The 19,215-nt window shown below is 41.9% G+C and overlaps 1 protein-coding gene across 1 annotated transcript; it reads left to right on the forward strand.

The window, feature by feature from the left end:
- Positions 1-398: 398 nt before the first annotated feature.
- Positions 399-18,656, forward strand: NIPAL3 (NIPA like domain containing 3). The gene is made up of 12 exons (XM_077838021.1): positions 399-556; positions 2,022-2,438; positions 4,600-4,668; positions 4,779-4,950; positions 5,047-5,106; positions 6,632-6,777; positions 8,382-8,478; positions 9,973-10,108; positions 10,901-10,989; positions 11,749-11,812; positions 13,085-13,179; positions 14,216-18,656. Exons 2-12 carry the CDS (start codon positions 2,340-2,342, stop codon positions 14,413-14,415), a joined length of 1,227 nt encoding a protein of 408 aa, XP_077694147.1. The 5' UTR covers positions 399-556; positions 2,022-2,339; the 3' UTR covers positions 14,416-18,656.
- The last annotated feature ends 559 nt before the right edge of the window (positions 18,657-19,215 follow it).

The raw sequence follows: 19,215 nt of genomic DNA on the forward strand, positions 1-19,215 counted from the left end.
AAAGAAAACTGAATGTGTTCCGAGACAGAGCCCCAATGCAGCGTCCTCCCCTCTGAGTGCAATGAACAGGAGATGAGGGTACTCCGCATCTCTCAGAATCTTGCACATTTGGGCCATGACATCCCATTTATTCTGATGCACCCACGAAAGTGGCTTCCATGCAAATACAAAATTGTGGCCACTAGAGGCCACCCAACAAAATGGCATGAAAACACAGCTCTGGGTCTCTGCTTTCATTCTCTCTTCAGTATCTTGTACTTCAAACAAGCTTTACCTTTCCCAACCAATAGGCAAGGCCTGCCCTTTAACACCCTGCCTAGCAGCCAGTAATCTTAATTACACAGGAGTCTCCCAACTGACTGGCAGGTCTAGCACCAAATCACAGTACCCTGGGAAGAGCAAAACACTGCAGCAGACTGGCAGCCCTAAATTGGGTAAGAAATTAACAGCAATTTGTGCAAATCCATATCCCTGGATGCAAAGTAGCAGCAGAGATCCCTTCATCACTGATCCGAAGTGGAAAGCCAGATGAGTGTGTGTTTGAAACTCAGATTGGGTGAGTGACATCGATGGCTTTGCCTGGGCAATAGAAAGTTCATGAATTATTTACAATTTCTGGTCTGATTCATGTTTTCTGTCGGTCTGGGAACTTATGTGTCTTATTTTGATTTGTTCCTGCTCGGTATTACTCTAAGAAAAGCCAGCCTGTTTTATTTTTAGGCTCAGAAGGAGCCCGGAAAGGGCAAGGTGGGTTGCCTAAACCAGGAAGTGACATGGAAGAACTTTTTTTGTTTGTCTAGCAAAGCTCCTGATTTGGATTGTGCTTGGATAGTGATTCAAAAATCAAATCTTGCTCTTCCCTCTGCACCCTAACCCAGCTGATTTGCTAGGTGGCTTGCTTCTTCCTCTGCTGGGCATGTGAAGGGCATTTGCTGTATTTGTTGTACCCACTATCACTGGGGGTGGGCCAGGTAAATCCTTTATAGGCCTAAGGCTTGGAAAGAGAGCTTGTGGTTTGTAGCCAAGGCATGGGACTGAGCAGTAGAGCTACCGGACCCTAGTTCCATCTTTGCCACTTACTTATTCTGTGACCTTGGGCAACTCACTTAGGGTCTGATTTTTGCGGGGTGCTTATCATCCATAGCTTATATTGGCTTCAGGATCATGTAGTTTCAATGGGAGCTGTGGGTGCTCAGCACCTCCAAATATCAGGCCCTTAAACTGCTCTGTGCCTTAGTCTCCCCTGCTATAATAAGGGATCGCTTTGTGAGTCTCTGTTCTTGAGTGTTTGTAAAGTGCTTTGATGTTCTCCAGTGAAAGGTGCTTATCAAAGTGCCTGCTACTGCTAGGTCCTTCAGGTGGGCATGGTGCTTCCCAGACAACTAGAGAGAGTCTTGCCCCTAGGAGGTTGAAGTCTCTAAGGGCCCAATCCTGCTCTCACTAAAGTCAATGGGAGCTTTCATCAAAATGGGGGCAGGCTCAGCCCCCCGGTTAGAGGAAATGAAAAGTGGCACTATGATCTCTGTTGGTTAGTGGTGGAAGGGCCTGCGATGTTGTCTCTCCTGGGTGTACAACACAAGGTCACTAGGCACTAAAGAAGTGTGAAACAGGACATGGAGGACAGAAAGCTTTTTGACTATGGCTCTTCAAATGCGATGGCCTGACTTTTAATACCACCCAAAGGAACATTTGCCTTCAGTACAACATGCAGTTTAAGTATCGGCTCAGATGAACTGAGTTCTATGCAGTTGGTGCTGTGTGGGTCTCTTGAGGAAAAATCTTAAACACTGAGGTCCCATCTGATATGTTTGAATGTTAGTTTGATTCTGGGGAACTTCTTATGAGAGTAAAGGTTTGCCTGGTGTACTTGGCCAGAATTTCTCATCCCATCCTCCCCCAGTTGACCACCTGGCTACCTGACACTTGTGTGTGTCCATGTAACTATAAATACACTGCTCTCAGGTGGCAAGTGTTGTGATTACTGTTCATTGATTTACCTTTTATTTTTAAATCTTTCTTAGTGTCTAAAATCTCAGGAATATAAGCTGCTGTGCTGTTGACCTACTGGAAATACGGATTGATCCACACCTCTTCCTGGAGTGACTGTCTCGTCCCCGCTTTGCCGTGCGGGGAAGAAGGAGACAGCAGCAGATCAGCAATTGTGGGGGTGCTCGGATTCCACTGACCAGCCCATTCCTTAGCTCAGGGGCAGCAAGATGGAAAAGGAGAAGTGGTGTAAAGTGATGGGCCAGGAGGCACCGGCCGTGCCTGAGTCTCTTCTCTGAAGAGCAGTTGCAGTTGTTGAGGAAGCCGCAAGGGAGATGTGTGAATAAGCCAAAATGGAAGGAGGGAATGGCCCAGATCTGCAGCTCCAGCAGCTTCCACTCGCAACAGCTGCTGTATCTGTCCTGCCCCATGAGGATCCCTATTCTTACAAGGTCAGATGTTCACCAAAGGCACCGCCTATTAGGCGTAAAACTTGACCTGAATGGCGCTGGGATTTATGTCTGGCTTGGAAATATAAATATTGTCTTGAATGTGCTGAGCTTTCAGATCATGTGCTGTGCATTTGTATTACAGCAGCGCCTAGGGGCCCTCAGGTGCTAGGTGCTGTGTATAGACCTCGTGAGGCACAGTCCCTGCCCTGAAGAACCAACAGCAAGAAAGATGAAGTGAGACAGGAAGGATTATTACCCCCCACTTTATAGAGAGGGAGCTGAGGGACTAAGGCCCAGATCCTCAAAGATATTTAGGCTCCTAACTTTCACTGACTTCATTGGAAGTTAGGAGCCTAAATAACTTTGGGGAGCTGGGCCAAAGATGTTAAGTGATTTGCCCAAGGTCACACAGGGAGCTGGGAAGTGAACTCAACCCTTTAACCAGAAGCCCATCCTTCCTCTCTACCTGGTCCTGAGGCTGGAATTTTCAGAGGATCTTAATGAAGTTAGGATTGGGATTTGGGCTGCTGACTCAAAGGCCCCTTTGAAAATCCCAGCTAGAACGACGATAAACACTGTGCAAGGCTCTTTGCCGAGGACGCAGATCTGAGTGCGGTGCGAGTCTAAGTGCTGCTGAGAGAACTGGCATGGGCATGTTTCAGTATGTCTGGCCTCCTGAGCCAGCAACTCTGAGCTGTACGGCCGGGGCCGTTTGGTGGAGACAGTGCTTCTGCCATGCCCTTCTAGACTGAGGTTTGGTTGATGAACCAGTGGAACCTACTGAGTTTCTTAGCATGGAATCCGGTCGGGTTATAATATTCTTCCCCTCCTGCTGTCTGCAGTGGGATGTTCTCTTAGGGCATGTCTACACTGCAATCAAAAACCCATGACTGGCCCATGCCAGCTGGCTCGGGGTAAGGGGCCGTTTAATTGCAGTGTAGACATTTGGGCTCAGGCTGGAGCCCAGGCTCAAGGACCCTGTGAGGGGGGAGGGAGACTGCACTTCACTGTGTCTATACACAGGAGCTAGCCCAAGCCCTGAGTCAGATGGCAGCGGTCAGCTGCAGGTGTCTAATTGCAGTGTAGGCATACCCTAGGATACTCTGGGAGAAGTTAACTTGATGAGACTCATTGCTTATTAAACTCCTTTTGCACCCTAATCACCTTCAACTTATCAAAGGGCTTTCTGTCCCACTTACATACGTAATTCGTTACTTTAAAGCCACTGCCTGAGTGGGCATGAAAAAATAATGCCAAGGCCTTTAATATCAATAGTTGCGGGGAGAGAGAGAGGGAGGGACAAATACTCAGCTATCCCAAATAAATCACCTTGAAGTACCCGCTATACCTTGGATAGCTGTGTTTGAAACTAAAACTGTTAATGATGCTCTAATGTGATTTAGACTGTTGCTAGAGGAACGCAAATGGTAAATGTCCCTACTTGACAGAGAGAGATCACTCCAAGCTCTTCTGGTAGCATCGAGATGTGCATCTCTTCTGTGATTCATCCTGACTTTCATTCATTGTTGCTTTAAATTCTGCCTCTAGCTTGTTCAAGGTATTGCTGGGCTGTAAACACTAGTCTGTCAGGAGTGGTTTCCACCCCCTTTTCTCTGGAATGACTTACTGGTTCATTTAAAAGGCACATTCTAAATCTCTTCCTGCAAGCTCTTATCCAGCCAGTTGTGAAAGTTGGAGGTCAGTCAAGATATTTATTAGAGGCTGAACCTGGAATTGAAGAAAGGTGCTGAAGAACCTGCCTAATCCCCGTACTCTGGTGAACACCAAATTCTCAGGTCCTTTATGAAAATGGATTTTTAGGTGTGCTACTTACTGAAAAAAGAACATGGTGCAGGGCTACATTACCTTCCTTATGGGGATCTGAAAGAGCTCCATAAACATTAAATTAAGCTCACAATGCCCATGTCAGGCAGGAAAGTATTATTCAACCCCATTTTACAGATGGGATAACTGAAGGCATTAAGAGACTAAATGCCTTGCCCAAGATTATATAGGAATAGTGGCTAGATCTGGAGACAGAACCCAGAGACTCAGAAAGAGGTATTCAAAAATCTGCTTTCTATCAGGATTGTCCCTCTCCCCACCTTCCACTGGCTTCATGGGACAAATCTAATATCTGCATGTTTGCTTTGCTTTACAGGAAAACTTGATCGGTGCATTACTGGCTATATTTGGTCATCTAGTTATCAGTATTGCACTCAACCTCCAGGTGAGTATCATGAAACAAATATTGACCCTCTCCCAAGCGTCCTTTACTTAAAAAGCAGTAAGGATCCCCAAGTATCTGGGTTTTTTTAATTTTTATTTTTTCCTTTCTAGAAGTATAGCCACATCCGGCTGGCAGGTTCCAAAGACCCTCGGGCCTATTTCAGGACCAAGACATGGTGGTGTGGTCTGTTTTTTCTGCTGCTGGGAGAACTGGGGGTGTTTTCGTCCTATGCCTTTGCACCTCTTTCACTGATCGTGCCGCTCAGTGCAGTGTCTGTGATAGGTAAAGGCAAAGGACTCGTGTATCTTTGTTTATGTACCAGTACAAGATTGCTTATGAAAACGCAATGCACGTAACTTTGTTTGTCCTTTTTAATAGCTAGCGCAATCATAGGAATTATATTCATTAAAGAAAAGTGGAAACCCAAAGACTTTCTGAGTAAGTTTCACTTCCATTATTCTGTATTCTTCATTTCTGCTTTGAATGCTGCTTAATTTTTACTCCATTACTTCATATAGTAGATAGCATGACAGTTATTTAAGGGACACTAATGCTTAAAATAATGTTTTTTCAGTAGAAAGGTTTATCTGATGTTTTTACAAATGGATTTTCCATATCTAGGGTTGATTGTTGAAAATGAACCTGTAAGGTCCCCTCCTTGCTTACTGATCTTAGAAATAGTTCGATGTGGGGTTTATTGGAGGAATCTGATGGAGGCTGATGGCACATCCTTGATCCTGAAAATCCCTTAAATATTGTCTCAGATTAACTGCACCTGTATTCCCACTTGTCTGGTTCAGCAAGGGCTCCCACTCTCAGGTTTCTGGCATCACCTCTCTTGGATGGAGACGCATGTCTCTCTCCCTTCTGACCAATGTATCTCCAGGCTCAGGAGTTCCCTGCCTTCACTATGTTGTTCCTAGCAGAGACAGGGTACCCAAGCAGACCTGCTTGCTTTCTCTGCGGAGACGGTTGACAGTCTGACTGCCCACCGGTATAAGGTACCCCACAGCTCTTTCTAAGCAAGCCTTTTTTATTCTTAACATAACAAGCATTACAGAGAACCTATTAAAAACAATTTTAAAAAACCCTACTCCTATACTAATAAATCTACCAGAGATCACCCCAACCCTAATGTGGGCTCTGGCTGGAGCAGTCCTTCCAAACCCCACCCTAGGGGTTTCCTTGTGGTTTCAAGCTAATCACAGCTTCAGCTCAGACCAAGTATGCTCACAACCTGTTTAATCCACCTTTTTATACAGCTCAAGGGTCTTTGATCGAGAGTTTCCAGGACCAGATAATCAATAGACAATGGGTTTTCGTTCCCCAGGCATAGCTTCAAAAGGTGGATTTGAAATGGGTCATTTGCATTCCCCTTACTCCCAGGTATTTTGTAGGAAATCCACCTCACTTGTCTTTTTCAAAAAAAACCTTTGAAGTTCCTGATACCTTCCATTGAAGTTACATACAATTCCACAATAACACATACACAATTACATTTTTAACATGATTGACCCCCAAAGGGTATTAAACCTAATTCAGAATATTGCAGGAAATTGTCAATCTGTCACAAACACAATCAGAGTTCAGTGGAACGACATAGATGTGCAAGTATTTGCTGGTTCGGGGCCTTAGTCTTTCTGCCTCCTGACAGAATGAACACTGCATTGTTAAAGAGGCATTGCCAGGAAGCCTAGGCCCAAAATTTAGCACTCACCCTCACCTATTTGTTTAGAAGACTTTTTATCTTGCGTTAACTCTTGGTTCTCAGCTCACAGCAAATATATTGCTTGTTTTTTCTAATATTTTGAAAGTGGGGCACAGAGGGTGGAGGAATGAACTATTTCCAGGGGGAAGCATGATCTGTAGTTATGACGATCACTATGCATGTGCAGTGTGTAACCCATGCATTGGTACTGATCCACTAACATGTCTTCTGTTTCTTGTCCTTGGTTTGCCAAAGGACGCTATGTTTTGTCCTTCGTAGGCTGTGGTTTGGCAGTTGTTGGAACTTACCTGCTGATAACATTTGGACCCAACAGTCATGAGATGATGACAGGAGATAATATCACTAAGCATTTAGTCAGCTGGCCGTTTCTTTTATACATGGTAAGGTGGCCCATAAAATATGAGCTGGATTCCATGCTTTCTGAAATATGCCTGGCTGGGGCATTCACTTAAAATGGATTTTCATAGATACTTGCTGCATTTCCATAGCATCCAAGGCCAGAAAGCACCATTGTAATCATCTGGTCTGACCTCCTGTATAATACAGGCCATAGAACTTCCCCGAAATAATTCCTAGAGCAGATCTTTTAGAAAAACATCCCATTTTGATTTAAAAATTGTCAGTGATGGGGAATCCACCATGACCCTTGGTAAGTTATTCCAAGGTTAATTACTCTTGCTGTTAAAAATGTATGCCTTATTTCCAGTCTGAATTTGTCTAGCTTCAACTTCCAGCCATTGGATCGTGCTATACCTTTCTCAGTTAGATAGACGAGCCCATTATCAAATATTTATTCCCCATGTCCCCACAGATCAAGTCACCCCTGAACCTTCTCTTGGTTAAGTTAAATAGATTGAACTCCTTGAGTCTATCATTATAAGGCAGGTTTTTGAATCCTTTTAATTATTCTCATCACTCTTACTTGGCTCTGTTAGTGACTCTAAGAGCTTTTCCCATAATTGTCTCCCTAGCTTGGAGCATGCATGTGTATGCGCAATCTAAAGCAGAGAGTGTATTTTCTAGGACCGATTGGTCTTCAGCTTCCCTTCCCTGTCTGAATTATTGTGCCAGGATTCAAGCACGTTGAAAATATCCCACCCCCTCCCCAACCTGCCACTGTTAACTCCTGTTAACAGACTGCAGATTGGCATCAACTGTGCCTAAGATGCCCATGTACTGTGATTCATATCTGTGCTTTTGCCAGAAGGCAAAAAACCTAATGTTCTCATAATTAGGACCCCATCCAAGTCCCGCTTGAAGGCAGTTGAAAGAGTCCTATTGACTTGAATGGGTGGTGGGTTGGGTCCTCAACCTCTTTAGAAAAAGCTGAATGAGAACAGTGACCTGGGTGCACAATTGGGGTTATTTGGCCTGGTTTTTTGGGGTTTTTTTTTGTTTTGTTTTGTTTGGTTGGTTTTTTTATTTTAAGGAACACCAAGTCCCCAGAAATTCCCACTCCACTGTTCTTGCAAAAGTCACTGAAGATCTCATCCATTCAGATCACGGCTGATTTGACCTATAGTCTTACTAGATCCTGCCTTAGCTTTGATGGATGTTAGCAGTACCACAATAGGAGAAAATGTGCACAGGATCGTTTCCATCCATCCAGTTTCATGGGACCAGGCAGTTCTGTGGCATCAAATAAAGCTATAGTATTACAAGGCTTATGGGAGGTAGTGTGGCCTAGCGGGTAGTGCACAGAACTGAGACTCGGGAGCCCTGGGTTCTATTCCAAATTCTGCCACTGGCCTGCCTTGGTGACCTTGGCAAGTCACTTCCTCTGTCTCTCTGTCTCTGTTTCCCTACCTGTAAAATGGGGATAATGATACTGACCTCCTTTGTAAAGCTTTGAGATCTAATGATGAAAAGAGCTAGGTATTATTACTATTACCAACATGAACCTCAAAGCCGCACACACTGCAAGAAAAAGGATTTCCCACCCCATCCCTCACTTTCTAATACTTATTTCTGCATTTTTTTCTAGCTTGTAGAAATCATACTGTTCTGCCTGCTGCTATATTTTTACAAGAGGAAAAGTGCAAACTATATAGTAGTTATTCTTCTGCTGGTAGCATTGCTGGGTAAGTTCAAATGCGTGCTTAACATTTTCTAACTGTGGTTTAATATCACAAATTGGAGTGAAGAGCTCCTGGCGGTGGGGAATGTTAATGCATTTTATGTTGCTAATGTTTATGAAAAGCAAATAAAGCCTGTATCTTGCTATAGTATTTCAGGTTGAAGCAAGTAGAGATGGACAAGACCTATTGGACCATCAGTCCACTCCTCATGGAGGCAGGATCTAGTCCCCCAAATAGACGCTATGTCAGATTCTAAACCCTGCTAATGACAATGTGTTGTGTCCATGTATGCAAAACACTGTGAAGTGTCTTATGGCTTCAGCTGAGATGGAAGGATGATCTTGTGGCTAAAATACAGGATTTTTAGTCCGGGAATCTTTTTGGCTCTGACACTGACTCCCTGTGTGACCTTTGTAAGGCATTTGAACTCTCTGCGTCTCCATTTTCCCCATCTGTAAAATGGGAGGCTGGGATGTTGGGGAATCTAAATTACATGAATGTTTGTGAATTGCTTGCTTTTGAGATCCTCAGTTGTAAGGTGCTAAAGGAGGATGGAAGATGATTACTGTGACTGTTGTATGAGCCATTATAGTCTTAAAGGAAGAGCTGCAGTTGTATTTATGGCTTCTTTGGGCTCCAATACAATACTATGTCAACAGATCCATGTTGAGTCTAGAAGAAGCTCTGGAGATGGGGCAAAATCCTGGCTCCATTGATGTTAATGGGAGTTTGCCATTGACTTCACTAAGGCCGGGATTTCGCCCCTAGCGTTTTCCTTCCTGTTGATCTGTCATCTTAAGAAACACCAAGTGAACGAAATAATAGAAAGGCAGAGAAACAAACTGACGTGCTAAAGAGTTTGGAGTTGAAGGTTCCACTTGGTGTATAACTAGCTCCGTGATCCGGTGCTTGGAAAGCAGTATTCAGTGTGCTGCAGTGCTCTCTCAAGCTTTGCTATATATGTAATATCCATCACTGTGGTATCTAGCTTAATAACTGGAGGCCTGATAGGGCAACCAAATCGTGGACAGGGTGACCACCTTAATTCTGAATTGCCTTGACTTGTGTTTGCAGAAATGGGGAAGAGAATTAGCTTTTCTCAATCCTAATTCTTGAGCTGTGTTTAGACAATTTCTCCATTTTAGTAATAAAGCTGGTACACCATCAGAAGTAAGGCATATTTGTACCCTTCTAGTCCCTTTTGTTTGATCTTAAGGCTCTGTTCAAACATTAATGGAGATTGGGTAAATACCAGCATTCTACAGGTGGGGAAACAACCACATGCAGAGGTTAAGTGACTCACCCAAAGTCACATGGTGAACCAGTGGCAGAACTGAGAACAGAAGTCAAGAATCACACTCCTCCCCGTTTTGTCCTTTGCAAAAGGAAGGCTGAGGCTCGTCACCTTTTGCTTTGCTAGCAGCCACCCGTTGTGCTGTTAACAATCCAGTGGTATGTGCTGCTATGTTATAACTGAGCTTTGTTACATATTCACAGGGTCTATGACTGTAGTGACTGTGAAGGCTATAGCAGGCATGATTATTGTCTCAATACAAGGAAGCCTCCAGCTCGGCTACCCTATATTCTACATCATGTTGGTATGCATGGTTGCAACAGCAGTCTTTCAAGCAAGGTGAGTTGATCAGGTCTCTTTTCCTGTTGTGGCTTACAGCTGTGGAGTAGAATGTAGTTAAGATGTTTAGAAATCAACCCACATGGATAAGAATAGGTAATTAAATTGTTCACTGTTATGCTGGCCCTGAGAGAGGGAAGTTCTTCATCTCTTTGCTATGTAAACACCAGATCCTTCATAATAACCATAGTACTGAGAATTAAAAGAAAGATACAAGATTGTAATTCAAAATAGAATAGCGGCCATTTCTCTGAAACCATAATGTTAATGAAAACTTGATGCTGACAGATTGCCAATACCTGTAAGCCAGGCTTTTTCATTAAAGGCCTGTTTCTACTCGTACTGAAACCTATGGGAGTTTTGCCACTGACTTCAGTGGGAGCACTGTTAGCCCTGCGCTAACAATATTGCCCAAGTCTGCTGTACGCTACAGAAAGAAGCATTATCAGCACTCTCCTCTGACCCGGTATTAGGAACGTGGATACAAACTTTTTAAAAATCTGGCTCCATTGACATCCATAGCAAAACTCCCACTGGCTTCAGTGGGGCCAGGATTTCCCTTTGGGGGTCCGACTCTCCTTTTAAACTGCTATGATAAGGAGTGACTCCACTGAAGTTATAATGAAGAAGAGAATCTAGAATCTTTATCTAGAGAGCGTTCTTTTGAGAGGTGTCTTCAAACAGGGAAAGAACGATCTCCTACAGAAGCAACTTCTAAACACACATTGAGAATTCTTCTTCTAAAAAAAAATAAATAAAATCAACCTGCATTGTTTGCCATTGTATTTGAAGGTTTCTAACCCAAGCTTCGCAGCTGTATGACTCATCACAGATTGCCAGCATAGGCTACATCCTGTCCACAGCAACAGCGATTACAGCAGGTAAACACTTGTGCAATGTTATCAGGTTTGTTGTTCTTTTAAAATAAGGGCAAAAGACATTGGAGAAAAATCCTGATTTTCTAGCTGAGGAAGATATCTTGCATTTTCTTGCTGTTTTCTGTAGTCAGTTTCATTTTGTGTGAATTCTCCCATTAGGTTGTTGGAAAAAACTTTCTCTTAAAAACCAAATCACCTATCCGATCTTGTCTGAGACTGGATTACTCACTCTGTCCTAAAGTATAAAAAGAGTGGGTGTCTTGCAGTCTGAATGCTTGCTAGATGTGTAGCTAAGGTCCAGGGCTAAAACTCCTCTACTATTCGTTGGGGCTTGACTAAACATAAAAATTGTATTGTTTTAATTATACTGGTGTAGTTAAAGTGACACAACCCCCTACTGTGGATGGAGTTATGCTGGTGTCTAAAGGTATTTATTCCAGTGGAGTTATTCCCGTACAGGAAGAGGAATGAACCATACCAGCATAAGGCCCCATTATAACAGTATAACTGCATCCGCTCTAGGGTGTTGTACCAGTAAACCTATTTTGGTAAAATATCCAATCCCTAACTGACAGATTTATACCAGTATAACTTAAGTGTACAGCAGGCATTTCTATAGGCCCCTGTTCCCCCCCCCCCCTAAAAATGATTTGATTGCTGGAGAAAGCAGTGATTTAAAATGTAGCTATACTTGCTCAGTCACATGGGGGAGAGAATCTAATTTAAGCTAAAACCTGTTCATGTTCTCTCCTCTTGTCTCAGGAGCAACCTTCTACTTGGACTTCACTGGTGAAGATGTTCTCCATATATGCATGTTTGCACTAGGGTACGTTTTTAAAGATACCAGGCCAGATCCTCAGCTGGTGTAAACTGGCATGGTGCTATTGAAGTGAATGAAACATTGCTGATTTACACAGATGCTTACTGTGTTAGCAAATTGAAATGTATTTCTCTATATGGCTAACCTTTTAAAAAGGTGGGGGGAGGTTATTGTCTTCTGTGGCATGAATTTTTTTATTGAAACATATCTGGGACTCATTTATACTACTGCTTTGTCTTCTAGCCTCCAATAGTGTGTAGGATAACATACCCCGAAAACTGTCCTACTAGAATGTAAAATAGCGCATGAAGTCCATGTCTTGTCTCTGACATAGGCCCAAGGTGGATGCTTCAGAAGGGCGTAAAAGCTCTGTTGTGCAACAGCTATACCACGTGGGGAAACTTCTTCCTGACCCTAGATGGAGACCAGCTTATGCCCTGAAGCATGAATCTTCATACCAGTTACCTTTATCCCCTTTAACGTTTAGAGTAAGGTACTAAAGGTGTCCCTCCTAATTTCCAAGCAGGACTAGAACAACCAAATAAATGACCGAGAACCCATCCCAGGTTTTATGCTGAACCTATGCTGGGCTAGGGATAGGGTTTTGGGAGTCCAATCAAGTACTGCTTAGAAACTCATGCAGTGCAGACAGGATCAGTAAAGCTCTTAGTTATATATCTCGGTACTGAGTCTCGTTACAATGCGTTGATTTTTAAAGTAGCTCTCCCTAAACAGGGGACACATTAAACTATGTTACAAATTAATGCAGAAACACAGACCCACTGAAAGTACTAATTAACCTTGTCTCTTCTCATTAGCATACTGCAGAAATTAGGGCTGACAACTGTCAGTACATTTACCTACAGAAATGCCAAAAAGGTTATACTGTTGAATCTTGGCATTTAGAAAGGGTGAATCAAACTTTGGGTTGTTACCATTCCCCTGTAATTCGTCAAGACTTCAGCAGTTCCCATAAGTGCAAATTAATAACTGAGCATTTTGCCAAGGGAAAGGTTGACTTGTTCTGATTACAAGTTGCACACAGCATGGATCTCAATAATGTGAACATAGTCATTATTCAACTAAGAGACACTGCTCCCTGGTGTAACTCTGCTCTGCAGGTTCCGTCTCTTCCAGCTCTGTGTTCTGTTCTTCTGGTGCAGGATGAACATTCAGAAAAAGCAACAACCTTGGCTTGTTGACTTCTTTTTTTTTTTTCCACTCATTTCACTAGGCTTTTTTTCCTCTTCTTCCCCTTTCCCGCCCCTTCTCTCTCAGGTGCCTCATTGCATTTTTAGGTGTCTTCTTAATCACAAGAAACAAGAAGAAATCCATACCATTTGAACCATACATCTCAATGGATGCTATGCCAGGTAACAGGAAAAGTCCAATATTTTGCCATTCTGCCTCTTAAACGTCAATTATCAGAATAAAAAGTCATGTTTTGATTTTGCTGTACATTTTATTTTATTTTAGCATTTGTTCAGTGTTGCATCCTGTTGGGCTGCTGTGGTATTATTTTTTCTTCTTTTTATTTGTTAAACGGTTTATGCATCCATAACTTTTTCTCTTCTTGATGGGTTGCTTCTATATCTTTGATAGCCCAGCAGTGTAAATCATCACAATGCGATTGATATGATGAATGTAGCTTTGGTGTCAAAATCATTTTAAAAGGAATACAGAGGGTCTGATTCTCATTTACGCTAAGGATGCTTTATATTGTTCTAGTTGGCAAAGGGACCTTAAAGTGGGACTATATCCCTGCCAGAGTGGTGTGATGTTGCCTTAGCGTTCATAAAAATCGGGTCTAGAATCAGAAGCAAACTTAACAAAAATCAGATCTTTTAATCTATAAATCACTTTACAAACACCAGTTGGGGAGAAACTCTGTCCTCCAGTGGGTGAAGCAGAGAGAGTAGGGGCCCAATGTCGCACAATGCTGTATGCTCTTAACTCCTACTAACCACAGGGGGAGTTGTAGGTGCTCTGTACCCCTGAAAAATCAGGCCACTAAGACTACATATACAGTGAAAAATGAATATAATTATACTTCACAGGATGAAGTAATCAATTCTTAGGTCCTGAATATTAATTGCTCCAAGCACTCGATGCCCCTCTCATGAAAGGTGCTCCAGAAATTCAAAAGATTAAGAATAAACTTTGGGGAAAGGGGAGGATTGTAACTAAATGATGTTCAAATTAATGATAGCTGACTGCCATCACCCGCCCACAAGGAGCTTAGCTGCTGTAATTTTCCAGGGTTATTTATGTCTTTCTGTTTAACACTCACACAACTGATAGGGCAAATTGCTAGCCCTGAAATTGTATAATTTGTCAATAACCGGGCGGAGGAAGAAGGGACTTCTCTTCCTAACCACTTAATCCCTGTCTTTCCTCCCCCTGTCGCAGGCATGCAGAATGTGCACGACAAAGGAATTGCAGTTCAGCCTGACCTCAAAGCTTCCTTTTCCTATGGTGCCCTAGAGAACAATGATAGCATGGCGGAGATCTACACTCCAGCCACACTGCCAATAGTACAGGAGGAGCATGGTTCCAAAGGAGTTTCTGCACTGCCCTACCGTGTGCTGGAGCACAGTAAAAAGGAGTGAGTGCTCTTTAAGAAGCTGACTTAGGGCAACAAGAGTGTGGTCTTTATTTATTTATCGCTTTGGTTTTTAGATCCATTAAAATATAAATGAGTATGTTACAGCTGAACTCAGTATGGTTTAAAACTAGTCTCAAACTTAACTTTCAAGACGGATTATTTGAATAAAGGACTCTGTATAGTTGTGGACTTGGAAGCATTTGTCCTAAGCTAGCAGTAAATCATTGCATCCTTAAAAGACGGACTAACTTTGAACATGCAATGACAGGCAGTACTGTGGCTATCTGATATTGACCGGACAGCTGGCACTGTGAAGATGCAGAGCTGTGTGAAGTACAGTGACTGTCACTTTTCAGCTCAGCCAGCAGTAGGTACAACACAAACTGAAGTCAACAGTACTGAAGGGCAAAATTTGGTTTATCATGTATCAATTATGAAGGAGTTCCAAAAAGATGGACCTTGATATGTTGGTTACCTCATGAACACTTCTTTAGCATTGCATTAAAATGTCACTGAACTAAAGCAGAGTGTTGCCAGTACTGTGTTTTAGGAATGGTATAAAACAGCAGAATAAGGACGTAAATGAACTGATCCACCTTTTTTTTCAGACCATAAACGTGCTGTATTTCTCAATAACCGCTACGCTCTGTCTAGTGTTGAGTGAGATGTGCATGTCAAATGTGTTTTGTAGCACCATTGTGTTAGACTGCACATCAATTTAGGACACAGATGATGGTCACCAGTTTTCTAATTTCAGAGGATTTGCCACGGACTGGATTAGATGGTGTAGAAATTGACACAGTGAAGTGCAAGAAATGAAAATGGCATTGTAGTTGGTCAAACTTTCGATTTACTAACTTGGTGTTCCTGTATTTCTTTGTAAGGTCTAAATTCAATTTTGTTTCCTGAACAAAAGATTCAGACTCAGATTTTTCAAAGCTGTCTGAAAGATTTGGATGCTCAATGGTGTCCAAATCCCTTTGGCAAATTTGAAAATCTCAGCCCCAGTGCTGTGGGGTTTTGTTTTCCTTCAAAAGTAAAAAGGCAGCAGCCCATTACTTGTGAGCAATTCAACAAGAATAAATGAACATGCACGCTTCACCACTTGTGAGCAGGATAACAATAACACAGCAGTGTGCATTCATTCATGATAAAGGGAAAAATATATTTAATTTTCTATCTTCTAAAGGGTAGTTAGAAGCAGATAGGGAGGAATTTTGTCAGATTAAAGGGACATGGTCAAAATATATGTTTTTATGAGTATAATACATGCAGCTGCATATAACTTACATCTGCTTTTCAGGCAGTTGCACTTTAACTTTTTTTGTCCCCTATCTAAATATATCTGTCTTACTAAAGAATGGAATTTTAAGTCTGCTCAGTGCAATTCAGCCTATCTTCATAGCAGTGTGGCTGAACAAACAAGCAGAAGCTTCTTTGAAGTCAACAGCAATTGCTTTCTGTGCACTGCACAAAGTTACTCCTACACAAACTGGGCTGAGAGGACCTAGGATTTGCAAAAGCGGGTTTGTGTACTTATATACAGGGGGCCAGATTCTGCTCTCACTGGCAAAAATCCACAAGAATTCCATTGATTTGGGTAAAATATATCATAAATGAGAACAGAATTGGTTCTTCTGCATCAAGTGTTTGCTTTGTTGGCTATAAATACTACTTACACCTGCAAATACTTGCCACTGCTTTGGTACTTTCTGAGCAGCTTGAAAAAAATTGTATAAAAGACCTCAGAACAGGTGGAGGGCCACTTTATATATTTCTGCTTTACACAGAGCTGCTTCACTAGCTTGACATGTCTGACAATTCAGAGCTTATCAATGGCATCCTGTACATTCGAGCTTATGAAACCTAGAGAAATATCTGCTTTTTTTTTTTTTTTTTGCCCATCATGCTTAAGCAAGATAACAAAGTTAATGGACTAGTATTGCCAGAACTTTAAACTTATTGGATTTCCCCCTGATATTGATTTAGTACCATTGGCTTTCAATCCCCAGTAGTCAACTATTTGTGAATGTATGTGTGGCTTTTGTTCATTAAAGATACAAAGCAGAATAGTAAAAGAGAGGGTGTATGGGGGGAGGCAAGAATGCTCGCTTCTCATATCTCTTCCCTTTTAATCACCGAGGCAGTAGGCGTTTTGACATTGTGGCTATTAAACCACAGAAACATATTACATCAGTATAGATCAGCACTAAACCACAAATGCATACAAATTCAATGTTTAACATTCTAAAGCTCTCTATATCCTGGAGCCCTCTGCAGTAAATGACATTAACTAGTGTCTGGTTTAATGGGCCTGATCCTACTATAATAATGGAAGTCAGCTACCAGTTGACTTCAATGTTTGGGTTATTGATCCTGCCATGGGCTACATACAGCCCTTTGTGTTACTCAAATGTTGTTTTCATAGCTGCTTCTGGAATTTCTTAGTGGTATTTAAAAAGAAATAAAAAATTGCAGCTGAACAATATGCAAAATTCTCAGAGTAAATATTTAGGCTCTTTAGTACATGGTTGTCTTTATTACTGACACCATGGAAGAGATTCTCTACTGTGCCTCTAAGGGACACAGCACAGAACTCTAAGCCCAAGGGACAGGGGGTCTGGTGACTTTAAGTCACCTTTTGTACTGTTCCTAGGCATAAAAATAATAGATAACCGTCTTCTACAGATCTCCACAGTGCTGCACCCATGCCCCGACACACACCTCCTGCCCCTGACTCTTGGCACAGGATATGGCTGTCTTCTGCAGATCCTGCACTGGGGAAATCCATCCCTGGCCAGGTCCCAGGGGCTTTTAGATTTTCACATAGCTCTGACCCTTTTACTGGGTAGGGCAAGAGACTGTTTGGACTCTTTATAAAGATTTAAGCAGTTCAGCCTCATTTCAAGGGTTAATGGGCCATTCTTAGATGTGTTTAAATGTTCATTGCATTTTCTTTCAATAAAACTCGCTTTTAAAACTTTCTCCCAAATGGCTCTAGTGACGGTGTGATGTGTATGGGTGTGTATATAATCTATATAAAAATAACAGCTTGGGCTGCTCCAGTGTGCTGTGTTAAGGCAGCACTGGGTGATCTCAGTATGCAACTTTGTGACCAACCACACTAACATAGGAGCAGCACCTTCACCAGTGTAATTTTTGTTTTTATTATGTTGGTCCTACTGCCACTCATGACATGGCCAATAGCTTGTACTTCATGAGTACTTGCTGCATGTGTTCAGTGCTTGATATTTAAAATGGCCTCATAAATCACCTCCCCTGCATTATTCCTCAATACTGTGTTGCAGCCACCATCCCTGTTAACCAAGTAGAAGTGCATGGCACTCCCTCAGAAGCTACACCCTTCTCTGCAGAAACCCTGCACTCCGATTAAGCAGTCTTCCAGCCCCAGCAGTTACAGAGCACAATTAGGTATCAAACCAAACATCCCCCACCCACTTAACAGCCTAGAGCATGCTTACAAGGGCAGGCCCTATGGACTGGTTTTAATTTCAATTTACACGCTCTTTACAAAATACTTTTAGGGCTGAGATGCCATGGATTACAATTCAGGTTGCAGCAAATATTTACAGCTAAACTGACCATTAGAATTTTAAAAGAGTACATATCCACCTCACTTTCACCTTCCACACATCCCAGTCCTCCTTGCAACTTCTAAAATAGTCTATTTATTCTCAAATAAATAGTTTAAGCAGTATATTTTTGTCTGAGCTTCAGTCAGGGCTTGATCCTGAGATGTAGAGAGCACTTTCAAAACCCACTGACTATACCCACTGAGGCACAACTTCTCAGAATCAAGCCCTTAAAGTATGCACAGAAACCAGTGGACTGCTCCCTCTCTTACTAAAATGGTGGTGTATGGGAATACTGTGACTGTAATCATCCCTTAACTCCTTCCTTTACTCCTAGAATTAAAAGCTGCTTTATGGAATGTAAGACACTTATTGCCTCCGCAATGGAAACTGTGTGGCTTTTCAATGTACCAGGCGCGTAAATATATTCTAAAAGTCTCTCTCACTTGTAAAAAGAAAAGGAGTACTTGTGGCACCTTAGAGACTAACCAATTTATTTGAGCATGAGCTTTCGTGAGCTACAGCTTGTAACTTTATACTGTGGAATATAAGCCTGATGTTGGCTGATATACAAAATGATTTGCCTACGAAGTTTTGTTCACATTAAAACATGTAAATAAAGAGCCTTACATTATGAATTATAATAACTTAATTTTTCATAAGCAATGTTGCATGTTTATTTAATTGTCCTTTAGGTAAGCGCTTCAAAAATGAGACTTAATAAAAGGTTCTGGTAAAATCTATGGAACTCTTTCTTGACCAATAAGATAACAATTATGATTGTATTATATTCATATTAAGAGAGAAGTCATGACAGTAGAGCATTATAAGCAATGAATGATACATACATTCAAAGAGAACAAAGTCTGCTTTTGGATGGGTGACTTACAGGGAAATCCATGGCACTGAGACTGGGTTGGGAATTGCAGTGTTGCCAAGTCTCACAATATTTGGTGTTCGTTGGAATTATTTAGCTGGAAAGCCCCATCTCCTGGATTCATGAAATTACATAAGAAAGTTAGTTTACATTTTTTTAAAAAATCTAGCCCTCGTGATTTCAGAGAAAAGCTTGAAAATGTGACTCAAGCGTACTTTAGAGTTATATTTAGCTTCTGGTTCTTGACCCTTTATTTATTTTTTTTAAATCTCATGATTTTGGGGGCCTGACTCATGATTTTTTGAGTGCTTGGGGTTGGCAATACTAGGATTAA

Source organism: Eretmochelys imbricata, chromosome 19 (genome assembly GCF_965152235.1).
Source record: "Eretmochelys imbricata isolate rEreImb1 chromosome 19, rEreImb1.hap1, whole genome shotgun sequence".
Lineage (NCBI taxonomy): Eukaryota > Metazoa > Chordata > Testudines > Cheloniidae > Eretmochelys > Eretmochelys imbricata.